Source organism: Streptopelia decaocto (assembly GCF_964273445.1).
Source record: "Streptopelia decaocto genome assembly, chromosome: 12".
Classification (NCBI taxonomy): Eukaryota; Metazoa; Chordata; class Aves; order Columbiformes; family Columbidae; genus Streptopelia; species Streptopelia decaocto.
In genome coordinates this window covers 16,446,894-16,468,815 of record NC_138667.1, presented here as the reverse complement: position 1 = coordinate 16,468,815, position 21,922 = coordinate 16,446,894, and the positions used below count along the sequence as shown (strand labels likewise).

Sequence of the window (21,922 nt, the reverse complement as noted above, 5' to 3'; positions counted from 1 at the left end):
CTCATCCGCTAACAAAGCTTTTCCATGTGATTACTTCCCACGTTCCCTGTGTATAAATTGCTGTGGGGTTGGTATCTTTCATGCTGTGCTAGAGGGAGAAATTGTGATGGCCTCATCAGCAGATTATCTTTGATGCATAATGCTCTTTAATAGCCTGTGACATTCTTAATAGAAGCCAATTATAAAAGTTCAGCTCTGTACAAAGCAAGATTAGCCAGTTTTCTGATTTACAAGGGCAATATTCAGGGTTCTTTTAGGAAAGTATCATTAAAAGGAATTATTTACAAAAGGCTTGAGCAGCACCAAGTGAAGTTGGGCAGAGTTTTTACTACTGGCTTCAATGATTTTGTTAGAAAAAGCCCAAAGACTTTCTGAGTCTATTATAGTTCTGCTGACTTTTGTATTTAGAAAACCCTGATTAAAAGGTCAAGAACTCTGTGTCACAGAAAGGGAGATTTCAACTTTCAGTCCAGAACAGAGCTGGTGGTTCCAGCAGAGCGCAGCCTTCATCCTGCCCTTTGTATCCAGATACCTAATTAGTGGGATACTCATTATTCTGGGCATCTGCTCCCCACCACACTTGGCTCCTCCTTCCCCCAAAATTCAGTACGGAATGGGAAAAAACTTCCTAACCGAGGTTGGGTTAATCCTCATATCTTTCTAATACTGAAACTCTAGCTTCAGTTTCCAATGATAAAACTACTAGCCAAGAAGTTCTTAGTCACCTTGGGTGTTAATATGGTTTGGATGTCTTAATATATTAAAAAAAAAAGATAAAAAATTTAGACCTCTATACAACTTCCATCAGAAATGCAGCTCATTTATGGTATATTTAAAACTACTGACTACTGATTTGCCTTTTTGCCATGACTGTGATATTCTTCCACAATGACATCTCGGTGCCAGCCAGTTCTGAAAGCTTAGCGATGACAAACCACCCTGCGTGTGCTGAGGGTCCCTCCCGGGGCTGGCTAGAGGATGGAACATGATTTGCTTCTGAGCAGAGTTGTTAAAATCTCCAAGTGCAGAGGAGCTCGCTGTACCTCCGATGTAGAGGGGTGTGTTGAGGCTGGCAGAAGACTGTTTCTGGAGTTTTCCTAGGCTCTTGGGAGTTCCCTTGTCCACCACCAGGTTCAGAGTTTGGTTCAGCATCACAAGTTCCACACTGTGAAACTGCCCATCATTTACTGTTTCCACACTAAAAGGAAAAAAGAGAATTAGAAGATGGTGTTAACAATGAACTGCCTCTGTGACATCCCATATCCCTGTATTACATCCTACAAGGCACAGCTCCCGTGCCTGTCACCATGTTCTTGACATTTCTTTTAGCATGAGCCTCTGAGGTACAAATCTAAACACTGCTGCTGCCTGTGCAGGCAGTACCTGCACATACATAACACCTGAGAGGGCAGCTCATCAGGTTAGTAGCTACTGTAGCTGTGTTTCCCAGGGCAGAAAAGCAAGGGTGTAGTTACATGATACACTGGTGGCAAAACTACTTACAATCCCCTGTTGTGCACTGCCAGCCACAGCTCCCTGCCCCTCTGTCACACTGCTTGGGGCCCACGTTGCAAGCCGGGGCACTGAAATGATTTCTTTTTGTATGGTTAGTTTAAACTCGAATTATTTTACAGGGACAGGGAGGGACTGCAGTTTGGTGCAAGAGACAGCAGAGGACTCTGAAACCAGCTTTTCCTCGCAGCAGAAGCAGCTTGTAACTGTGTGCTGAGGCACAAGGACAGGCTGAGTCCCTTAAAACCAGAGGAGGAATTAATGAGACTTTGGCTTGTAAATGACTGGGGTACTTTGTTCAATACGATACAGCCCTACCTGACTGCAAGGAAAACTGACCAACTGCCCCTCCTCTTCGAGAAACATTTAAGTAGTAAGGCAGCAGGAATTTTTTGGGGAGAGGGAGCAGGTAGACATCTGAGCAGACAAGATATTAAAGGCACCGTGTATTTATTGCTCAATGTTTTGAATATGATTTTTTCAAATGCTTGAAGCATGCATGAGTCAGATAACTTGACAGCTAGTCTGCACCACATACAATCTTCACCTTCATTTCTGCCTCCTGGAAATTAAAAGGTGCAGTGATACAATTCAGTTTGCATCACACTATCGTTTTTGTTTTCAGGGCAGCTTCAGCTCTCAAGCCTTTATGCTGCATGTTGAAATACTCTGAAAAAACTTGATAGCTTCATGCGCTCCTAAAAGCAGGGAGGGCTGAGGGTGGGATTACCTGCTCTTGAGCAAAGGGGGTTTCAAATTAGGCTGGTAGTTATAGACGTGATGGGACTTTTCCACTGCTGAAGATGTAATTAAATGGTACAGCCTCTGTTCCATACGCTCGCAAACACTACTGCATAATGAGAATCTAATAGCAGCAGTGGTTACAGCCGAAATTAAACTGTGTGCTATGTAAACTGCCCACATGCACAGTGCTGCCAACACATTTTAAGCTCGGCCTGCGAGCAACCTTTCCCAAATTCCTCCCGGCAGGCTCATTAGCTGGGTGGTGGTTCTGTTCCATATGGATAAAGACAGAAACACCAACTGTGGGGTTTAGGCATCCTGACACACTGCTTAGCCAACAATCTGCATTGAGGATTGCTGCACAAGTGGTAAATATCATATTAAAATGTCAACGGTTAGTTTTAAGAATGGTCTTCTGCTCATTCAAATGGCCCATAAGCTCAGCATCCTCAGCAAGTTATAAAGTCACATGCCAGATTCCACTCAGGTGTTTTGTAAAGCTGCCAGATAGATGTATATGAGCTATTTATGCAGATTTTCTTTGCTGTCAGTGGAGAGGAACAGGCAGCCTGGAGGCACAACTCATCTCTGAGGATGAGCCACCTTCTAGATGTGACCATCTCTCAAGCTCGATGGCACGCTGCCCATCTTCAGCACCCCGTCCTGTGTAACTGATACGTATGGCCGTTGTAGCATGGAAACAGGACCTCAACTTCAGAAACAAATTACGTGACTTGGAAATTACCAGAATTCAGTTGTTCCTGGAAGAAGTTTCATTTTCATGGTGTTGTACAGTAGACCTGACATAACCAATTATACATGAGCAATGTCAGGCAGAGAGCCGGCACTGCAGGCACTTCTGAGGACGTGCTTGTTTAAGAAGAGCGTACCGCTGTTTGCGAACGGAGCTGGCGTGCCCTGCAGTGCTGCCATCCCCACAGGGCTTTGGGATGAAGCACAAACACGTACGCCTTCAAAAGTTTACATAAGATTTCCCAGGTTGTAAGATGACAGCAGTACATGAGCACCTTTACTGCCCCGGGCAGCCAGGCCTCGAGAACCGGGAGCTGATGGTACTGTTTGAAGTGTTTTAAAGAAAAAAATATAGTTATATCAAAATACAGCTATATCAAGGCCACTGCAAGGGCAGCGAGTCGCATGGGCCGGGATAAGAGGCTGAGGACTTAAGGAGACACATTCCCGAAGGCGATGCAGTGCCTGCACCTTGGAAAAGCAGCCCTGTCCTCGCTGCACCCCCCGCGTTGGGGCCCACACCTCTACAGACCATGGATTGACAACTCAAATAAGTTTGAAAACAGCTGGTCCAAACTTTCTCTTTAGATATTTTTGAATTCTGCTAAGTATCTGCCACGTTACAAGAAGCAGCTGCGCTACAGCAACGCGCGGCCGGGTGATCCTTGTGTCCTCCCTGCATATCTCACTGTTGTGTCGCAATGCTTAGTACCGAGGCTTCCAGCTGAAAGGTGCGAGATAAATGGAAATGCATATTTGCAATTGTTAGTCTGTGCAGAAGTGCCAATGACAGGAGGAAGCACAGCCAAAGCCCAGCAGCTCTGGGAGTGGAGCACCGAGGTGGGATGGATGGGTGTACGACAGAGAACCCTTCCCTGGTGGGACTGGTGTCTGAAGCCAAAGCACAAAACTACATCGTTATCTGAAGAAGGCCAAGCTATGACCATTTGTCAGAGGACAACATTATCACATCTGGCAGGGCTGGCTCTTCCCCGGGCCAGGATTTCACAGGCATTAATCACCTACTCCTCCACAGCGTGTGCTTTTTCCAGATTACGCCTGACTAACAGACAAACAAAAGTCTATGTGTCCTGGCGATGGCAGCGGGACCCCACGGGGTGCTCACTCCTTTCAGCATACCCAGGGCTGGCGGTTCTGCTGGAGAGGGACTGAGAGGTCCTGTCTGCAGGTACACGTGGATGAGTATTACTCAGTTCTGACTCTTTTTAACTCTGAATTAAAATAATGTGTCTGGACTTTGAGAAACAGAGTAATTTACAGCCATCACCCAACACTGCCGCTTTGTAAAGCAGGTTAAGTCAAAACAGGCAAAGCAGTCATTTGCCTTATTGAGAAGACACAAACACATGATAGAAAAGCTGAATGTGGACAGGCAGGATGGCAGAAAATCCCAGCCAGGAGATACTTGTGTTAAAGCACTTATTGCTGTTGCTGACAGAAAGACGTTAAGATGCCTTTGGATTTTGAGAGAGATGGAGACAACACTGGGGGAGGAACCGGTGGCGAGAGAAATGCTACATGAACTCTCCTCAGAGCCTCTTGTGTAGCTGGGCCTTTAGGAGACTCAGCAATCGTCTGAGACAGCTGGAGACAGTGGCTTGGCTGGAGATGAAGGCAGGAAAGCCACAGACGCTGAACAGTGCATCACCACGCAGCTCGCAGCGCAAACTTGCTGCGCTCGGCTTTTTTTTTTTTTTTTTCCAAGGGGCCTCTTCCCGATCCAGCTCTCTGCAAGGGTTTCATTAAAATCTTAATCGCATTCTCATTAGGGATCAGGTGGGCTTGCGGATCTCTTCCTCCCTGAAACAGCCTCTGGTGTGTAAATACCGGCCCGGAGGCGGGACTCGCCGTGCCCCGCCGGCACGGCCCTGAACCTGCCGGGGGCCGCCGGCAGCGGGACGGCGAACACGGGGAGCGGCGAACACGGGGAGCGGCGAACACGGGGAGCGGCGAACACGGGGAGCGGCGAACACGGGGAGCGGCGGGACCGCCGGGCTGGGAGCACCGGCGGACGGGGAGACCCGGCGCAGGCGGCCAGCAGGGGGCGGTGCAGCACCGCGGCCGGGCCGCGCCCGCAGCCCCGGGGTTCCGCAGCCTCTGGGGGGATCCGCAGCCCCGGGGGGAGACGCATTGGGGGATCCGCAGCCTCTGGGGGTTCCGCAGCCTCGGAGAATCCGCAGCCCTGGGGGTCCCGCAGCCCCGGGGTTCGACGCCTGGGGACTCTGCAGCCCCAGAGTGGGGATCCACAGCCCTGGGGTTCCGCAGCCTCTCGGGGGATCTGCCGCCTCTGGGGGGATACGCAGCTCCAGGGGCTCTGCAGCCTCTGGGGGTTCCACAGCCCTGGGGTTCCCGCAGCCTCTGGGGGTTCAGCACCCGGGCGTTCCACAGCCTCTGGGGATTCCACAGCCCCGAGGGATCCGAAGCCTCTGGGGTTCTGCGGCCCTGGGGTTTCGGCACGCGGGGGCTCCGCAGCCCTGTTCCCCACCGGGCCCCACACCCTCTGACCCACTCAGGATCCCGTGGAGTCGCTCTGAGCTGCCCTGCAGGTTCACTTGGGCTCTGTGCTCAGCGTTTATTTACTAAAACAGATCTCGCCATGTCACACAACTGACAGCTGACTTGATGGTACACAATCCCATCCTTTTTGCAAAGGTTTTTGTGCGTTATGGTTAAATCAAAATAATATGTATGAGCAATGCAGGGGAGAGGGGAAAGGAGCTGAAGAAAGAAGCCAAAGGGCTGCTAGATTTGAACGCACTGCTTTTCCCAAGGGCACTAACAAACCAAGTCCCAACTTTTGAGATTTTTCCAGGCTATTAAAACAGACAGTCATGAGTTTTTAGCCAACTTCCAACTGCAGTATTCTGGGCCACCACCATTGGTTATTATGTAGTTTAAAATATATTCTTGTTGATAAAATGGAGGAATTATGTTTGAAGTGCAAACATGTGAAGCGTAAGCAAAGATTTTTCAGGAACTTAATAATTAAACTTGCTAAAAAGTAAGCAGTAAATGGAGCCAAAAGACCAGTTTTATAAAACATAGGAAGATTTTTTTCAGGCCCCAGAAACTGCTTCTTGTAGTGCAACGAGCAGCCTGGCGAGGGCTCATTTCCTCTGACGTTCCACAGACTCTACTCTCAGTCTCTGCAGGACCTTCACTTGAGCCTTGTTATGAACGTGATGCTGAGAAACCTTCCAGCAAAGGGGACACATCTGCTGCTCCCCAACCAGCAGCACCGTCACCTTTCTCTTCTCCACCACATTCACCTTCTCACAGCCCAGGTTACCTGTCTTGCACAACCCATTATGTTGCTTTCATCAAGGTGATCCTCACAGAGACCTGGCCATGGCCTCTGATCAGATTGTATTAAACCTAAAACCCCAGGGAATATATGAAAGAACTGATTTCTACTCTCACTTTTGATCTATTTCTCTTCTCCCTCCTCTATGTTTTCTTTCCCCTCTACTGCAGCCCTGAGCATAGAGATGTTATAAACACTGCCTCCCCTTGCTCTAATACCCATGAGAGATTTAGAGCTGAGCCACTGTAAATATGCCAGTGAACAGAAATGCATTAAAGGATTAAGGCATTCGATTCAAACTTGTAAAATTTGGGCTTTGGGGTTAGTGTTTTCACTGACTTGTAATGTACCTTCAGTGTAGACAGCAGGGCAGAGAAGTCAAAAATAAAAATAGCTTTAAGTATCGCAGCAAACCATGTCACTGAGGAAGTGTACAACCATCAATTATGCGAATGAGGACATCGATTCATTAGCTACAGTCTCCAGATTTTCCTGACCTCTGTCTGAATGGGACATGCCTCATTGGAAGAACAAAGCAAGCACAAGGATGGTAAGTGACTGGGGAGTGAAGGCCACGGGGAACACTGAACTTAGGTAATCTTTGAAAACATTCAGAGTAGAAGGGAATAACCAGAAATACACGTCCAGAAGAGCGGAAGGAGCTCACAACTCACGGGAAGAGCAGGCACCAGAGAAGAGCTACGAAAATCAAGAAACAGAAGGTGAGAGCTGCAGGGAACTGCACTGAGATGGGAGTGATTTGGGAGCTGTGGAACTCATCCTGTGCCAGGCTGACTTCAGGTATCAGCAGGGATGGGTTTTCACCTTTCCAAGCTACAGTTACCTCCTGCCCTTAGTTCCAGCTATAATCACTCCTCAGCTGAAAATAGATTTAAACCTCTCCATGGCAACAAAGGCAAAATCATAATTGGAGTAGTGTTTGTGCTACCTCTACAATAACACATCAATTCAAGCACTATCATCTTCAGAAGCCAAATAAAAACCACATGTTGAGAAAAAGGTATGAAAAATGCTAATGAAACGCAAAGCTAGGGAAATAAGAGGTGAAAGAGATATATTAAAGCACTCAAGTTCATGTTCAGCTTAAAACATACTCTCTTTTGTTACGTTTGGTAATGTTTTCACATGACTCGAGCATTAGGTCTCCCAGGCTGAGAGTACTTGACATTAAGACTTTTTTCCTTCATACCTCCATTTTCATTTGCTCAGTTTTATACCTTTTCTCCTACTTGCAACTCTGTGGACCACCCATATAAACCATCCTTCTCTTCCTGGTGTTTACAGCCCTTAAACACTGGCAGCTGATTACCGTATCTCCCTTAATGATCTTTTGGCCAGGCTACGCATATCTAATTTCCAGTCATAATTCAATTCCTGCAGCACCCCTGCCAACAGTGAAAAATTATTGTATTACAGAACTTCTAAGGGAAAAGCAAGGACCTTTTTTATACCCTTGCACCATGCAATTAACACAGTCCTGACCCCTTTCCCTAGATTATTCATAAAAGGGTCAGGTTCATGGCCAGGGTAAACAGCCCTTGTTTGCAGTGAATTCTCACCGTGTCCCTGCCATGGACTCCTGTCCCAGCGCTGCGGTGCTGTATCACCACGCCTCTGCAGAGCTGAATACTTCATTCTGCTAACCAAGGATTTGTTAAACGCAAGCGTAATGGCAGTAAAAATAGCTTGAAGTAACTCTTCAAGTCCAAGGCCTCTCCTGAATGACAGATCGCAGTGTTCCCGCATTACCCCCCAGAACCAGTTTGTGCGCCACGGCACAGGCGTTCTGCGGTGCAACGACCTACTGCATCTTTACTGTAACATGCATCATATAAAATAACAAACCCAGTAAATATGGAGTGTAAAAACAGTCACATATATATTTGCAGTGCTATCGGGACTCATTAAATCCGTTGCCCTTAAAAACTGACAGGGCACACGGTGCAGAGGACGGCAGCCCTGGCAGAGCTCCGGGACGGTGACAGCACCATCCATCCCCTTTTCAGCTCTGGAAAATCTGAAGGTATCTGCCATTTAGCATCAGGAACCAGAGCCGCTACAGATTTCAGTTAGAAGTGCTTCCTATTAGAGCTGTGTCTATTTAGAAGCCTGATGCATGGCCAGGAAATGGAACTGTTTCCACCTCAGCTGTGGCAGCATACCTGTATGCCTCTCCTTCCACAAAAACAAACCAGCCCCACGGCTCTTTGACAGAAATCCGTCACACACGGTACACATCTGTGTGTTTGTCAGCACGTTTACCAGAAATTTAGAGGCAGAAAAGAAATAAACATGTTATGTTAGCTTGCTACATTTTGTTGCAAGGCAATACATGAGCTGGTCATAAGTGCACAGGAAGTTTATAAAGTCGTTTTGACTATGATTAGGTTTATTCCATCATTGTCTATTACAAGGATACGTCAACTTTATTCTGATCTAATCAGTATAAACCAACTTTGGCAATAGAATACTGGACTAACAACCTGTGCTATAGCAAAAAACCCCCCACCTTTTAGAATACCTTTGCACACCTTTCTCCTAGTTACTCACTGGGAACAGAGTTCGGCACAAGAGCGCGTTTCCAACATGCAAAGACCCAGATAACTGCGCAGAAGGTGGAGTAACCTTGGCACTAGTTACGAGGGTCTCACTGATGCTCTCACTGGAAGAAACAGGGAGGCCACATTACGGACCCACTAGTGACTAAATCAAGTTATCTGCTGGGGCAGAAGAAATAGTTCTTGTTTCACATTGACTTTTGGGTTGGCTGGGCAGTTTTAAGGCTTGAACTGAAATGGCTAAACCTCAACCCAGCTACCGACTTTAACAAACAGGGGAAAACCTTCATTTATAATGTGGGTTTCTGCATTTTCAGCAGCAATTTTCTTTTGATGGTAGAGCTATATTATTTTTAGTCACAGTCACATCACTGTAGAGAACAGCTCTTAGCTTCACCATTCATTTTCACTTAAACCCAAGACTAGCATGAAAACCAGCAAGGCGCTGAGCTACTTCTAGAGCTCACCAAGCTTCCAAGAGCAAACACCCTCCTTCTTGAGGCTCTTGGAAAGACTTTTGAATGGTCAGCACCCTCCACTGCAAAGTAAAATGTCGTAACTGTGAAGGGTTTGCTTTCCCCCATTAGGCGCAATCCTCCGACCTGTACCAAAGTTGTATGTACATGTGTGCTGCACTCCCCTGTTGTGTATAGCTCTTCCTAAAAGGCTGCTGATCGACAAAGAGCAGCTTATGGGTGTCGGGTTTAGAAAACAACATCAAATCCATTTGCTTAATACAATACACAAACTACTCCAAATTTGCTTAGATGTTGTCTGTGCATGATAGCCAGCACAGTCTGCTTAAAAAGTAATTTGGGAGGAGGAGGACTGTCTTCTGCCACCTGCTTGAGGTTGATTTGGGTCTGCAGCAGTATTCTGCCTTTGTTAAAAAACATTGATAAGTGTGGCAGCGTGGATGGCCATATTCCTAATCAAAAGGATACAAAGGCCTCAGGTTGCACCAGGAGAGGTTTAGGTTGGATATTAGGAAAAAATTATACCTGGAAAGGGTTGTTGGGCATTGGAACAGGCTGCCCAGGGCAGTGGTGGGGTCACCATCCCTGGAGGGGTTTAAAAGGTGTTTAGACGAGGTTCTCAGGGACATGACCATGAGCCAGCACTGGGCCCTTGTGGCCAGGAAGCCAATGGTACCTGGGGTGGGTTAGAAGGGGGTGGTCAGTAGGTCAGAGAGGTTCTCCTGCCCCTCTGCTCTGCCCTGGGGAGACCACACCTGGAATATTGTGTCCAGTTCTGGCCCCTCAGTCCCAGCAGGACAGGGAACTGCTGGAGAGAGTCCAGCGCAGCCACCAAGATGCTGCAGGGAGTGGAGCATCTCCCGTGTGAGGAAAGGCTGAGGGAGCTGGGGCTCTGGAGCTGGAGGAGACTGAGAGGTGACTCATTCATGGGGATCAATATGGAAAGGGGGAGTGTCAGGAGGATGGAGCCAGGCTCTTCTCGGTGACAACCAGTGACAGGACAAGAGGTAATGGGATCAAGCTGGAACACAGGAGGTTCCACTTAAATCTGAGAAGAAACTTGTTCCTGGTAAGGGTGGCAGAGCCTGGCCCAGGCTGCCCAGGGGGGTTGTGGAGTCTCCTTCTCTGCAGACATTCCAACCCGCCTGGACACCTTCCTGTGTAACCTCACCTGGGTGTTCCTGCTCCATGGGGGGATTGCACTGGGTGAGCTTTCCAGGTCCCTTCCAACCCCTGACATTCTGGGATTCTGTGATGGTTTAGTGCTAGAGTTCAGTTATGGTTGGACTGGATGATCCTGAGGGTCTCTTCCAACTGGAATGATTCTAAATAGCACCTCTGCTTTGACTTTGAGTGGTCATAATACATGTTCATTCAAAGAGTCAGTTAAAACGGCATGAAACTCTTTGTGGCAGAAGAGCAGCTACAGAGTTTATTGACTTCAGAGACTGTGGCGTGAGTTTTCCAGCGTTCAGTGCTGAGGGAAGACAAAGCCAAGCGTGTCCCTGCCATGGCCACAGTGCTTTGGGCAAGCCAACGATCGACAGGACACCTGAGCACAGTTACATCCATAGCCCCAGATTTGGGCGTTGAAGGTGTTGAAGGACGTGACTCAAGAATACCAACTTGTATTTCTGTCACTCCCACAGATATTACACTGCGTAGAATAAGCCTGGTGGAGGCAAGGCCAGAGAGGAGAGATGAGAAGCTACAATTCTTGCAAGAGATACTGAAGACATTTACAAAGAAAAAGAATTAATTCAGCTTAACAAGATCTTGCCTGCTAAGTCTTCAGGCAGCCTGAAGGACAAACCTTTACCCTTCTTAAGCTTCATCTCGGCAGCAGAAAGTTTTTGAATTTCATGAAAGTAAATATTTGATTCTGAGCCTAATGATAAAAGTTGGATGATATTCTAAAGTCTTGGCCTTACATTTTCACTGCCCTGCTACACAAAAATGCAAGAAAAACCAGGGAAATGCAATGTTTGTAGTCTGACAAGAACTCCCACGCTTGCCTTTTTTGTCCCATTGAAATACACCAGAGCCCTTTATAAAGGCAAAAAATAATTCATCTGTCCTTTGCCTTGGCTCATGCAAGATGTATAAGTACATTCAAATTTTACAACTTCTGCTGTGCAGGTCAGAGATTAATCCTAGTTTCTTTCATTATTTTTGATGCAAAATCCCTAAGGAATACCTGAAAAAAATAAAAGTGTGCGATAGAATAAAATGAAATGCAAATATGCAGAATTGTTAAGAGCTCTGTGATGTCTCATAGAAATCTCTGAAAAACAGTCTATTTAGGGACCACGCGGCAGGATCAAACAGGAATCCCACCGGGGACAGGCACAGCACAAGCTGCAGACTGGGAAGGCATGAGGAAGAAAGGACCAGTCATGCAGTGAGCTCTGCAAAGAGACTTGTGGTAGAAACTGAGTTTGACAAGCTCTAATAATGATCCCAAGAATAATTAATGCTTTCACTCCTCCAGCACATTCCTCCCTAGAAGGCAGTGAATTAATGGTGAAGCCTCCCAGGCTCTTTTGCAGATAAGCAATTGCAGCTGAAGAGAAGAGATTACACCAAAATCCCACCTCCCAGGTCTGGGGAAGGTGTGGAAGTTCTTCCATCACCAAAGCAACTGCTCAACCTCAGCACCAGGAGCACGGAGTAGTCTATGGAATCTGAGTAGAGGACCCAAATCCTCAAGCACGACCAAGCTCAGCTCTTTGGAACAGCATGGCCAGGGACCTGATGTTGGCCACATCCCACAGTCACCACATATGAGGCTGATACAGTAAGAATTTAAGCTCCCTTATTTCAGGCCTTTTTCTTTAACCACAAGAACATCCATCTATGATATGTAAGAATCAGCCGGACCATGAGAACTGCAAGATACAGCCTGTACGAAATATTTGCAAAACAGATTACACAAGGATACTTTTAAAAGGAATCATAAGGTAATTTGGGTGTAGGCTTTGCAAAAAGACAAATACAATGAATTCTTAGGTTTTCCTAACTGCCTCCTTTTTCATCACTGTCAGGAAACCTGCATGAAAACATGATTTTACACCAATGATGTCTGCATCTTGCTCTTTGCCAGCCTGTATTCGACATGGAAATCTGGGCACTCTGGAGGGAAATAAATTAGTAGTTTGTGTCCAATTTCTATTTTCCATTTCTTATAAGGAAGGATTAATTTAGCATCCAAATCAATATGACTGTGTAGCAGCATAAAACCTGTTAAAAATATACAAGGCCTCATCATTGGTTCAAGAAACAGATGTAGGAAAAAAGACTGAAAATGGGAAGAATATAGTTAAACAGATACCAGTATCAATGGCTGAATGCTGAAACTACAGATTTACATACTCTTTGTTAATTCAAACTTTCAACAATTGGAGCATGGTGGTAAATAAAAGCAGCACATTCCTCAGTTGATATCTTTAAATTAAGGTAGGGCAACTGTGTAAAAGATTTACTTTACTTCAAGAACGGACTGTTGGCTCAGTGCTAAGTACTGACATGGCACGGAAGAGTAACTCTCACCAGTGCAGAAACCTGGAGGTCAATAAAGCACTTAAAACCAGATTTCTGTTCTCATGTGTGAAACTACAGAATAATTAAATAGAATAAAAGAAAAGAAAAATAGGAATTCCACTTCAAGAATGGGCCTTCTATAAGGTGTTTACTATGACATCCAGGAAACTGTAAATCTGCAGGTTACTTGTGAGGAGTTCCAATAACAGACCAGCCAGCTTTTCTTTTAAAAGGGTGAGTTCAATCATTGCATATTTATGCATTCACTTGCATTCTTTTCTAACTTGATGACAAATGACAATGTATTTTAGGCAGTCTTTTCCATGGGACATTTGCTGACCTTTATCTGACTAGAATGAAAGAAAAGTCCAATGTCAACTTTAACCTTTCTATCCAAACATGCCATAGGCATGAATACATGTAAAGCAAACCCGAACGTACAGCGAGCTAATCTTGGGCTTTTCCAGACTAACTTTGTACTGCAGTTCTACGTAAATCTGCTCCACTCCAACAGCCAGAGACAACCTCCCTTCCCAGGGCAGATCTAATGACTTGCCTGCAGCTTGCTGGGGTGCCGCATCCCTGCCCTGCATCTCACACCTGGAATATTGTGTCCAGTTGTGGCCCCTCAGTTCCAGCAGGACAGGGAACTGCTACAGAGAGTCCAGCGCAGCCACCAAGATGCTGAAGGGAGTGGAGCATCTCCCGTGTGAGGAAAGGCTGAGGGAGCTGGGGCTCTGGAGCTGGACAAGAGGAGACTGAGGGGGGACTCATTAATGTTCACAGATATATATAGGGTGAGTGTCAGGATGGAGCCAGGCTCTTCTCGGTGACAACCAATGATAGGACAAGGGGCAATGGGTGCAAACTGGAACACAAGAGGTTCCACTTAAATCTGAGAAGAAACTTCTTCCTGGTGAGGGTGTCAGAGCCTGGCCCAGGCTGCCCAGGGGGGTTGTGGAGTCTCCTTCTGTGCAGACATTCCAACCCGCCTGGACACCTTCCTGTGTAACCTCATCTGGGTGTTCCTGCTCCATGGGGGGATTGCACTGGATGAGCTTTCCAGGTCCCTCCCAATCCCTGACATTCTGGGATTCTATGATCTCCATAATTTTACTGTTCTTAAGCACTATTAATAAACCTTATCATGAAGACTCTGATGAATAATTACAGATGATGTGGTCTGCCAATGATTTCCTCCATCCCATCATGGGAGAACCTCGACCAGCCAGTGAAACATCTCGGCTACAGCACAGGACCAGGTCAGCTCTAGATGTCCACTCTTCCCACCAGGCAGTATTTTGCAGCCTCCTCCTCTTTTGGCAGACTCTGCTGAGGAAAAACATGAGCCAAAGCACTGCTCACCCCTTCCAAGAAGTGGACCCCTTCAGAGGACAGCAGTGCCTGATATTACCCACGAAAATTGATCTAATAGTCTTTCAATAGAGCTTCTCAAAGGCAAACAGTCCACTTTTGCTGAGATGGAGATTTAAATGATGCGTCTAAACAAGACAGCAAGGAGTTGGCAATAGACAAGGTGAACTTTTACCAATGGTGAGGCTAAGATCTGAATGTTGCAGGTTCTCCAAGTAACCTTATTTTTAATGAAAAATGAAAAACTGTAGAAAAGAGTTGCCCAAATTCTTAAGGCTTAGGTAAAATGCATCACACCGAATCAGCTGTTCATTTAATCAAAATGCAAGTTATGAGGCAATGCACTCAGAAGTACAGATAAACTCATGGGAGCCAGTAGCAGGTATAAAAGGACTTTAATTTCCCTGGAGAAAATCTCTAAAACATTCAGAGCATATTAGTGACACAACTCAGAGATTGTGGCCAATGCCTGAGTAATGGAAATAACTGACCATTGTCCAAGCCACTAAAGGAAATGGGGGATTTTCCATTATTTGGTGTTTTCCTGTCAAAACTCAGTGCCAAGCTGGAAATCATGTCGTAGCCAAACAGAACTTACGCCTTAGCTAAAAGTCAAACAGGATACACAGGGAGGTCAAATCAGATCCACTCATGCCTTTTACCCTTAAATCCTATGATTGTAAGGAGAGAAGCAGGCTTCCTCTCCCTTCCCCAGCCCTTAAGGAAAACAAGTCTTTTAATCTATTTAGAGGCCCCTTTTGACATTCTTTAGCTGCAGTTTTTCTCAATCAACCTAATCTTTTCCCATCAAGCTCCATGCTAATCCCATTTTGCTCCACTCCTTAAACTAATAAAAGATTAGAGTGACATTTCAGAAAGGGCATCGTATTAAGCAGCTTCGTTCCCATCTCCACAGATCACACAGTACAAAACGTAGTGAACAGGCCATTAATCTTATGGTAATGAGGTGTCAGTCTGAATGGAGACCTCCTCCTTGATCAATATGAAGGGCGCGCGAATAATGAGGATGCTGCCGCTCGCCATCTCCGGCAACTTGGCGAGAAGGCAGCAGATCCATAAGTGTTGTGACGGTGGCAACAGCTCTTGTCACCGCACCCCTCTGCCCTTGACAACGGAGAGCAAGCGCCCGCACCGATCCGTCACCCCCTCTGCTGCCCACACATAATGAGCTCTGCCCCATGTTCTAATTAGTGGCATAAAACTGTTTAACAACTTCAGCTTTGCTCTAACATGAAATCAATTAGGATTAGCAGCCACACACAGAGACATTTTTCACACCTACCCAGCTGGTGAAAATCACTAACAAATTGCATTCTCCATTCCTACAGTGGACATGCCATTGCTCTTCCTGGTGACAAGCCTGCGTTGGTATTATCCAATTTGCTTTTATACGGAAAGAATGTTTTCATTTTCTTAAACAAGTCACTGTTGCCCTTAAAGAAAACCCCCTGGAAGACTCGAGCTTTACTAAGTGCTGAGAAAACTTACCAGAAAAAGTACCAGGCACCTGGTGGCATCCTCGTCCTTGCTCTACTAGGATGCTCTTCCATAAGGAGCGAGGTGGGCTGGGAAATGCAGCTCTTCCGCGCACACACGGTGCCATGTGCACTGAACCCAAAAGGGCTCCAATGTGGTCACAGCTGCATGTTTACACAGAGCAAACTGGAGCAACAGGGCTTCAAAATAATCAGAAGGGAGCTGAGCCTGGCAGAGGTTTGCTGAAGGAGCAGCGGAGGACGTGAGCAGCACATCCCTCTCTCCTAGGAAAACGCCTCTGTGCATGGGTTTTGCTTTTACACTTGCTTTTCTTTCTTAAGGCTAATGAATAAAAACCGTGGGTTTGGTATCCCAAAAGTCAAGTGTCTGAAGGTCAAATTGCCCTGTACTTTACCTTTGTAATTTGTGTTTTTTTCATGGTTTGTGTAGTTACTACTGATATAAGTAGGAGCTCTTGCAAAAATATTCACCCTGTAGAGAAATTCGGTCCTTCTCCTCCTATTTGACACAGTCTAATCCTGCAGTGGCACACTTGCTGCTCTATCTTGGTACAGTAAATTAATCAAAGAAACTCATTACTTAGAGCTATTTCAAGGACAACGTTCACCAGAAACTGAATCTTTACAGTAGGTGAGAAAGCACAAAGTTCTTCTGCAGTCACAGTAGGATGCAGTATCACTGCTATTGCAAATAAATGCCAATTTTTAACCATGCAGCCTCTAGCCAAGTCTTTTTTTCTGATTTTCTCATCAAATTGCGTACATAAGGGATACACTGAGGTAAAAATAAAAGCTTATTCTCCCATGCACATTCTTAAAAAAAGTGCCTCTCCACCTTTTTTTGGAAATCAACTGTCTCGGTTTAGCTTAACTATTTACCTGTATACTGTGGTAGGTGGAGAATTCAGCGTGTCGTAGATGAGCCTCACGTGTCCTTGGTACAACTCCAGAGCCAAAGGATCGTTGTCTCCTTTGTACAATAAGATGCCATTGTCCTTGTCCGTTGCTACCTGCAAAACATTAAGAACCAGGTAAGGTTGCTTGAGAACGATTAAAAAAGAAATAAACCTGCATTAAAAATCAACCTCAAAATCTTATATACATTCAAATAAGATTTAATAAGTCGTCTATATATGCAAAAATAAGAGTAAGAGCCATGAGACACAAGGTCGGTCTCCCACTAAGGAACGTCTCCCTTGTGTCAAACAAGAACTAGTTTTCAGGAGACAAAAGCTACAATTTATTTGATCCCTGTCCATAGACTGTTGCTGTGGTTTTGGTGACACATGAGTTTATTTCTCAGCTACTACTGCACCTTGAAGTGGAGGTTTATGCTTCATTTGCAGGGTGAAAGTAGCAGAGAAATAGCCCAGATTAACAATCAGTGGCGTAAGAGAGAGATGTATTGTGTTGTATATGTGCTCCATACATCTCTTTATTAGAAAACATATAAACCTAGAAATTATTCCCTAATTTACTTTGGGATATTAGGGAATAAAAAGATCAGTTTAATGCTTAATAGATTGCTAATGCAAATAACTTCCAAACCACTTAAATATCATATTGGACGAAGCATCCAAAATACCTTTGATCTACAACCACGAAGATGACAGCAGTGGTAAAGCACTTTTGATATCTATTTTCCATTGCCTTCTGAACCTTAGACCTCAAACCAAATTGAGGTGTAACTACAGGACTGTCACAAAATCCCAGGGCTTTTACCTACTGAATGTGCACAGTAAAAGAGTAAACAAAATATTGTTTAGAAAGGCCATTTAGAGCAGCCTCTTTTAATAAGTGTCCTAATATTAAGCACTAATTTCTACAGGATGAAACACACTGCTGTACATCAGTAAAACAACAGAGAGGTTTCCTGACTCAACTCTAGTTACAGCGCCAATCTGGGAATAAGAAAGGGGTAATGGGTTCAAATTGGAACACAGGAGGTTCCACTTAAATTTGAGAAGAAACTTGTTCCCAGTGAGGGTGGCAGAGCCTGGCCCAGGCTGCCCAGGGGGGTTGTGGAGTCTCCTTCTGTGCAGACATTCCAACCCGCCTGGACACCTTCCTGTGTAACCTCATCTGGGTGTTCCTGCTCCATGGGGGGATTGCACTGGATGAGCTTTCCAGGGCCCTTCCAACCCCTGACATTCTGGGATTCTGTGAAGTGCTGAGATCTAGAGGCAGGATTTGTGTTCACAAAGGTATAGTGGTGCCCTAGTTGCTCCTTAACTTTTCACTAAGTTTGGAGCAGAAAACTGGCTCACAAGTTGACTCCAACTTCATCAGCATCTTGGCCAACAGACCCCGTTCCTTCAGAATGAAAAAACATATCCGTGTATATGTATTATTGCTTAGAGGAGCACTGTGCTGGCAACTGATGTTCTGCGCGACATACCTGGAGGGAGATGTTTGCCTGAGGGCGAATTTTGGCTGATGGCAGCTCCACGTAGGAATCCTTCCCCACGAAGTTGACGGTGATGAGCTTCTCGCACTTCTGCCCCGCGAAGCCGGCGAGGCAGCGGCAGACGGGCTCCTGGTGCGCCACGATGCACTGAGCCCCGTTCTGGCACTCGTAGTTGTCGCAGGGGCTGGTCTGGAGCAGAACCATCGGCGGAGGAGTTTCACAGAAGAGTCCGCTGTGGGAGATGAAGGAAAGAAGCAGCGGCCTCAGTTATCACCATTGTTTTAGGGAAGGAAACACCTTCAGGTGCTGCTACGCTGCTCCTGTGCTACAGCGACTCAGATTCAGCTGCCGTGCACCCGCTTTGCTGTGTAAAAGCGATAATATACAGCACAGTGCTGTACAGAAATCCCCATGTGCGGGCTGAAAGAGCCAGTTCAAATACTGACAGCAATCTGTACTGCGCTTTGCACTGGTTACTCAGCTCTGCAAGGCACCGCAGCCTGTCTAAAACAGCTCCCTCCCGCGCTGTGCCATGCAGAGGTTCCCAGCAAAAACTGGCAGCTCTTTAAGCCCAAACCTGAGGTTTCCCCATCCTAGGCTTTGTGATTTGAGTCTACCTCTGCTGCTTTAAGTGGCAAGCAAGGGGAAAATCTCTATTTTTAGTGTTTTTTTTACAGCTGCCTCACTTGGTTTACTGTATATCAGAGAGCGTACCATCAACACATGGGCAACTGCTAAAAAGTCTCAGAAGTGATGTACTGATACCATGCTATTTGATGGGCAGCTTCCCTGAATTGGTTGCTTCTAACAGCATCAGGATCATCAACTTTATTTTAGCTGAGTTTGTGGTTGGTAATGTCCTGGATCAGAAAAATGCAAAGGAAAAGAAGGTCTCCCAGCATCAGAGACAGCCGAAAAGCAAATGCCAGATCTGAGTACTTGTGAACTCGAATCATAGAATCATGTTCGGATCTGGAGGAAAGTGCTGTGGTTTGGTCTCAACTCTATGAGAAGCTGAGCAAAACCCACAGGTAGGAACCCGTGAGCTCTGGGGCTTGGGTACATGTCCTGGTGCCCGGGCTGCCTGCTGCGGTCCAGCATGGCCACCGGCTATTTGCTGGAACGACTCGGCTACGCTGAAATATCGACACTAGCATGGAAGGAGCAGGAAAAGCGACAAAGTGCAAAAAGCTGTAGTCATCTTTTGAGTCATCTTTCCAGCTCTTCTCGGTGACAACCAGTGATAGGAAAAAAGGGCAATGGGTGCAAACTGGAACACAGGAGGTTCCACTTAAATGAGCACTGCTGCTAATCAGCCCAGCAGTCAGACACGGGCAGAGCTGAGGACCCATCAGCGCCGTGTCCCCATCACTGGCCAGGCGCTGCGGGTTCTGTCCCACCGGGGCACTTTCCTGTCCGGGTCCTGGTTTCATTAAGCGTGTGACCTCTCTCCCCAGTGTGGGGCTTTGTGGCTGGCTGGCAAACACGTCCAGAGAGCCAGCAGCAGGACCAGACTCGGGTCACCCCACGGATGGCTGTCACCCCTGGCCCGATGTCAGGTGCCATTAGTTTTCCAGGGGTGACCAGCAGAAAGAAGCACTGCTAACCCAGCCCATCAGCTTTGTTCTGCCTCATGCCAAGCATTTTGTTTTGTCTGTGAGCAACAACTAGAAAGCAGAAGTCAGTGTGTATAATTCTGATTTCATGGAAGTTAAAAATAATAATAATAATAAAAAAATCCACGTGACCCGCAGCTGCCTCCACTAACAGAAAGCAAATGTCACAAGAAGCCAGTGTGTCTGTGCTTGGTGCTGCTCTGATTGATCCCTGGGCTCCCAGTACAGCTCCTGCACAACCCGTCCTTGCTGTGAAACCCCTTCGGTGGGTGGCTTTGCAAGTGCGTGCAGCTGTCCTGCTTCTGGCATCTACAAGTTGGTGTCTGTCAAAGCGATGGTGTCTGTCAAGGCCTTTTTTTAAAAAAAAGTTAAAATATTTTAAACCATGTATTTTTAGAAATAATTAATACTGTTTTTTCCCCCAGCAGTGGAACGTGGAGCACAGCCTGACTTGCAAAGCTTGGCCAAGTCCATCCTGCCTGGTGCGATCTCATTGATTTAAATAATCACCGCTGAGTTTCTTGCAGCAAACTACCCCGGTGGGGAACTGTGCAGCATTCACGGACTGGAGGAGCCGCGCTTTCTATCAAGCTCAGCAGTCGTAATGTGCGCTTCCCCACTAGAGCAACATTTATCAGGACAGCACTACTGCGAGGCTGATTGCTAGAGGGAAGGTTTGATAAGTTAGGTTTTATCCAACGGGGCTAACAAATTCTCAAAAACATTTTCATCTTCGGGGGGTAAATGAGTGTTATTTTGGGAAGAAAACACTGAAAACATTTCAGGAGGAAAGTGTATTATGTCATTGCAAAAGATTGCTGAGTGATAAGTAAAGGTGTTGCCTGGAGGACAACTACACATGAACAGTGAATAGGAAATGCTAAGGTGGGAAAACAGGTGTGTGCATGTTGGTACTATTGAATTTTGGGGCTGTCATCAGAGGTGCGTCATTGTGCACACGAGGCCCTACATTGTTAAGAGTTACCAGAGTGACATTTGTTCAGCTGTGCAGCGATGTAAGTTTTAACATCTTCATTAACACGTGAATCCAAGTGGCTTTGACGTATGGCATAGTGACAATCATAAAATTGTTACAGATCTATGCATCTATTACTACAGCATAAGCTCCAGGTAACTGGAACGTCACTCTGTGAACTCACTGCTGGGAAATTATTCTTGATACTTCGCCAAAAAACTTTATTAATCATCATCTTAGGTCTCCTAGACATCTTTGTCAGGCTACCCCTTGTGTTCTCTCCTTTTCATCAACACTTGCAGCCTTCAAACACTTGCACAGTTATCTCCTTGCCGCACAGCCCAGCGCCTGAGGCACGCTTCATGGAGCTCAGTCTACAGCCCTGAACATCAGAAGGCTGAACTCTGTCAATCACCATCTCTGCAACTGCGATCTTAAGAGGGAAGAGAAAAATCAGAACCCCCTTCAGAGCAGCAGGCCTTTAAACTACAAAAGGCTGGCGTCAGGGAAAGAATAATGAGCAGATCGTATTTTGTTGGCAGAATTTTAATCCCGAAATCAGTCAAGATTAGGGACTATTCTGCATGGAGAACACGAGGGGCTTCAGCTTGCTCTCCCCCTTGGCAGGGGGAACCTGTTAGTGCCCACTGCCATGTTCATCTCCTAAAAAGCCCTTGCTCCCTTGCATCTTGCACAGGAAATTTAAGGAGGTGGCATGGCCTACTGCAAAAAAAAGCAAGCAAGCAGGAGACCTCAAGTTAATCCTGGCTCTGCTGTTGACAGGCAACAGGACTACTTTGCTTGCCCAACTCTACATTGGGCTATGAAGTGCTGCCTAAGCTAGCAGCTGAGTTTTGAAGCCTTGTGGAGAAAGATGTTTCCTCTTCTTGGAGGACTTTTAGTGGAATCAAACCCCCTCATCTGAGTGAGAGAGCAGGCTGGGATGTTCCAGATTCTGCTCTTGAAGGTCTTGGTGTGAGATGAGCCTACCTGGAGCCCTGCCCAACCTGCCAGGAGAGCTGCTTGGTACACAGGAGGGTACCCACCTACCCCTGGTGCTCTGCTCAACTGCGTCACAACTCAAAACATCTCTGCCAAACACT

General features: G+C 46.2%; 1 protein-coding gene across 2 annotated transcripts in view; it reads right to left on the bottom strand.

Annotated features, from left to right (window-relative positions):
* Positions 1-21,922, bottom strand: part of SLIT3 (slit guidance ligand 3) — a 482,015-nt gene that overhangs the window by 7,773 nt on the left and 452,320 nt on the right. For both annotated transcript variants that reach the window (XM_082064057.1, XM_082064056.1), the window contains 3 exons: positions 18,219-18,459; positions 16,700-16,830; positions 1,044-1,198 (listed from right to left, as the gene is read on the bottom strand). In XM_082064057.1, the coding sequence (XP_081920183.1) occupies positions 1,044-1,198; positions 16,700-16,830; positions 18,219-18,459 (527 nt within the window). The remainder of the gene's footprint in view (positions 1-1,043; positions 1,199-16,699; positions 16,831-18,218; positions 18,460-21,922) is intronic.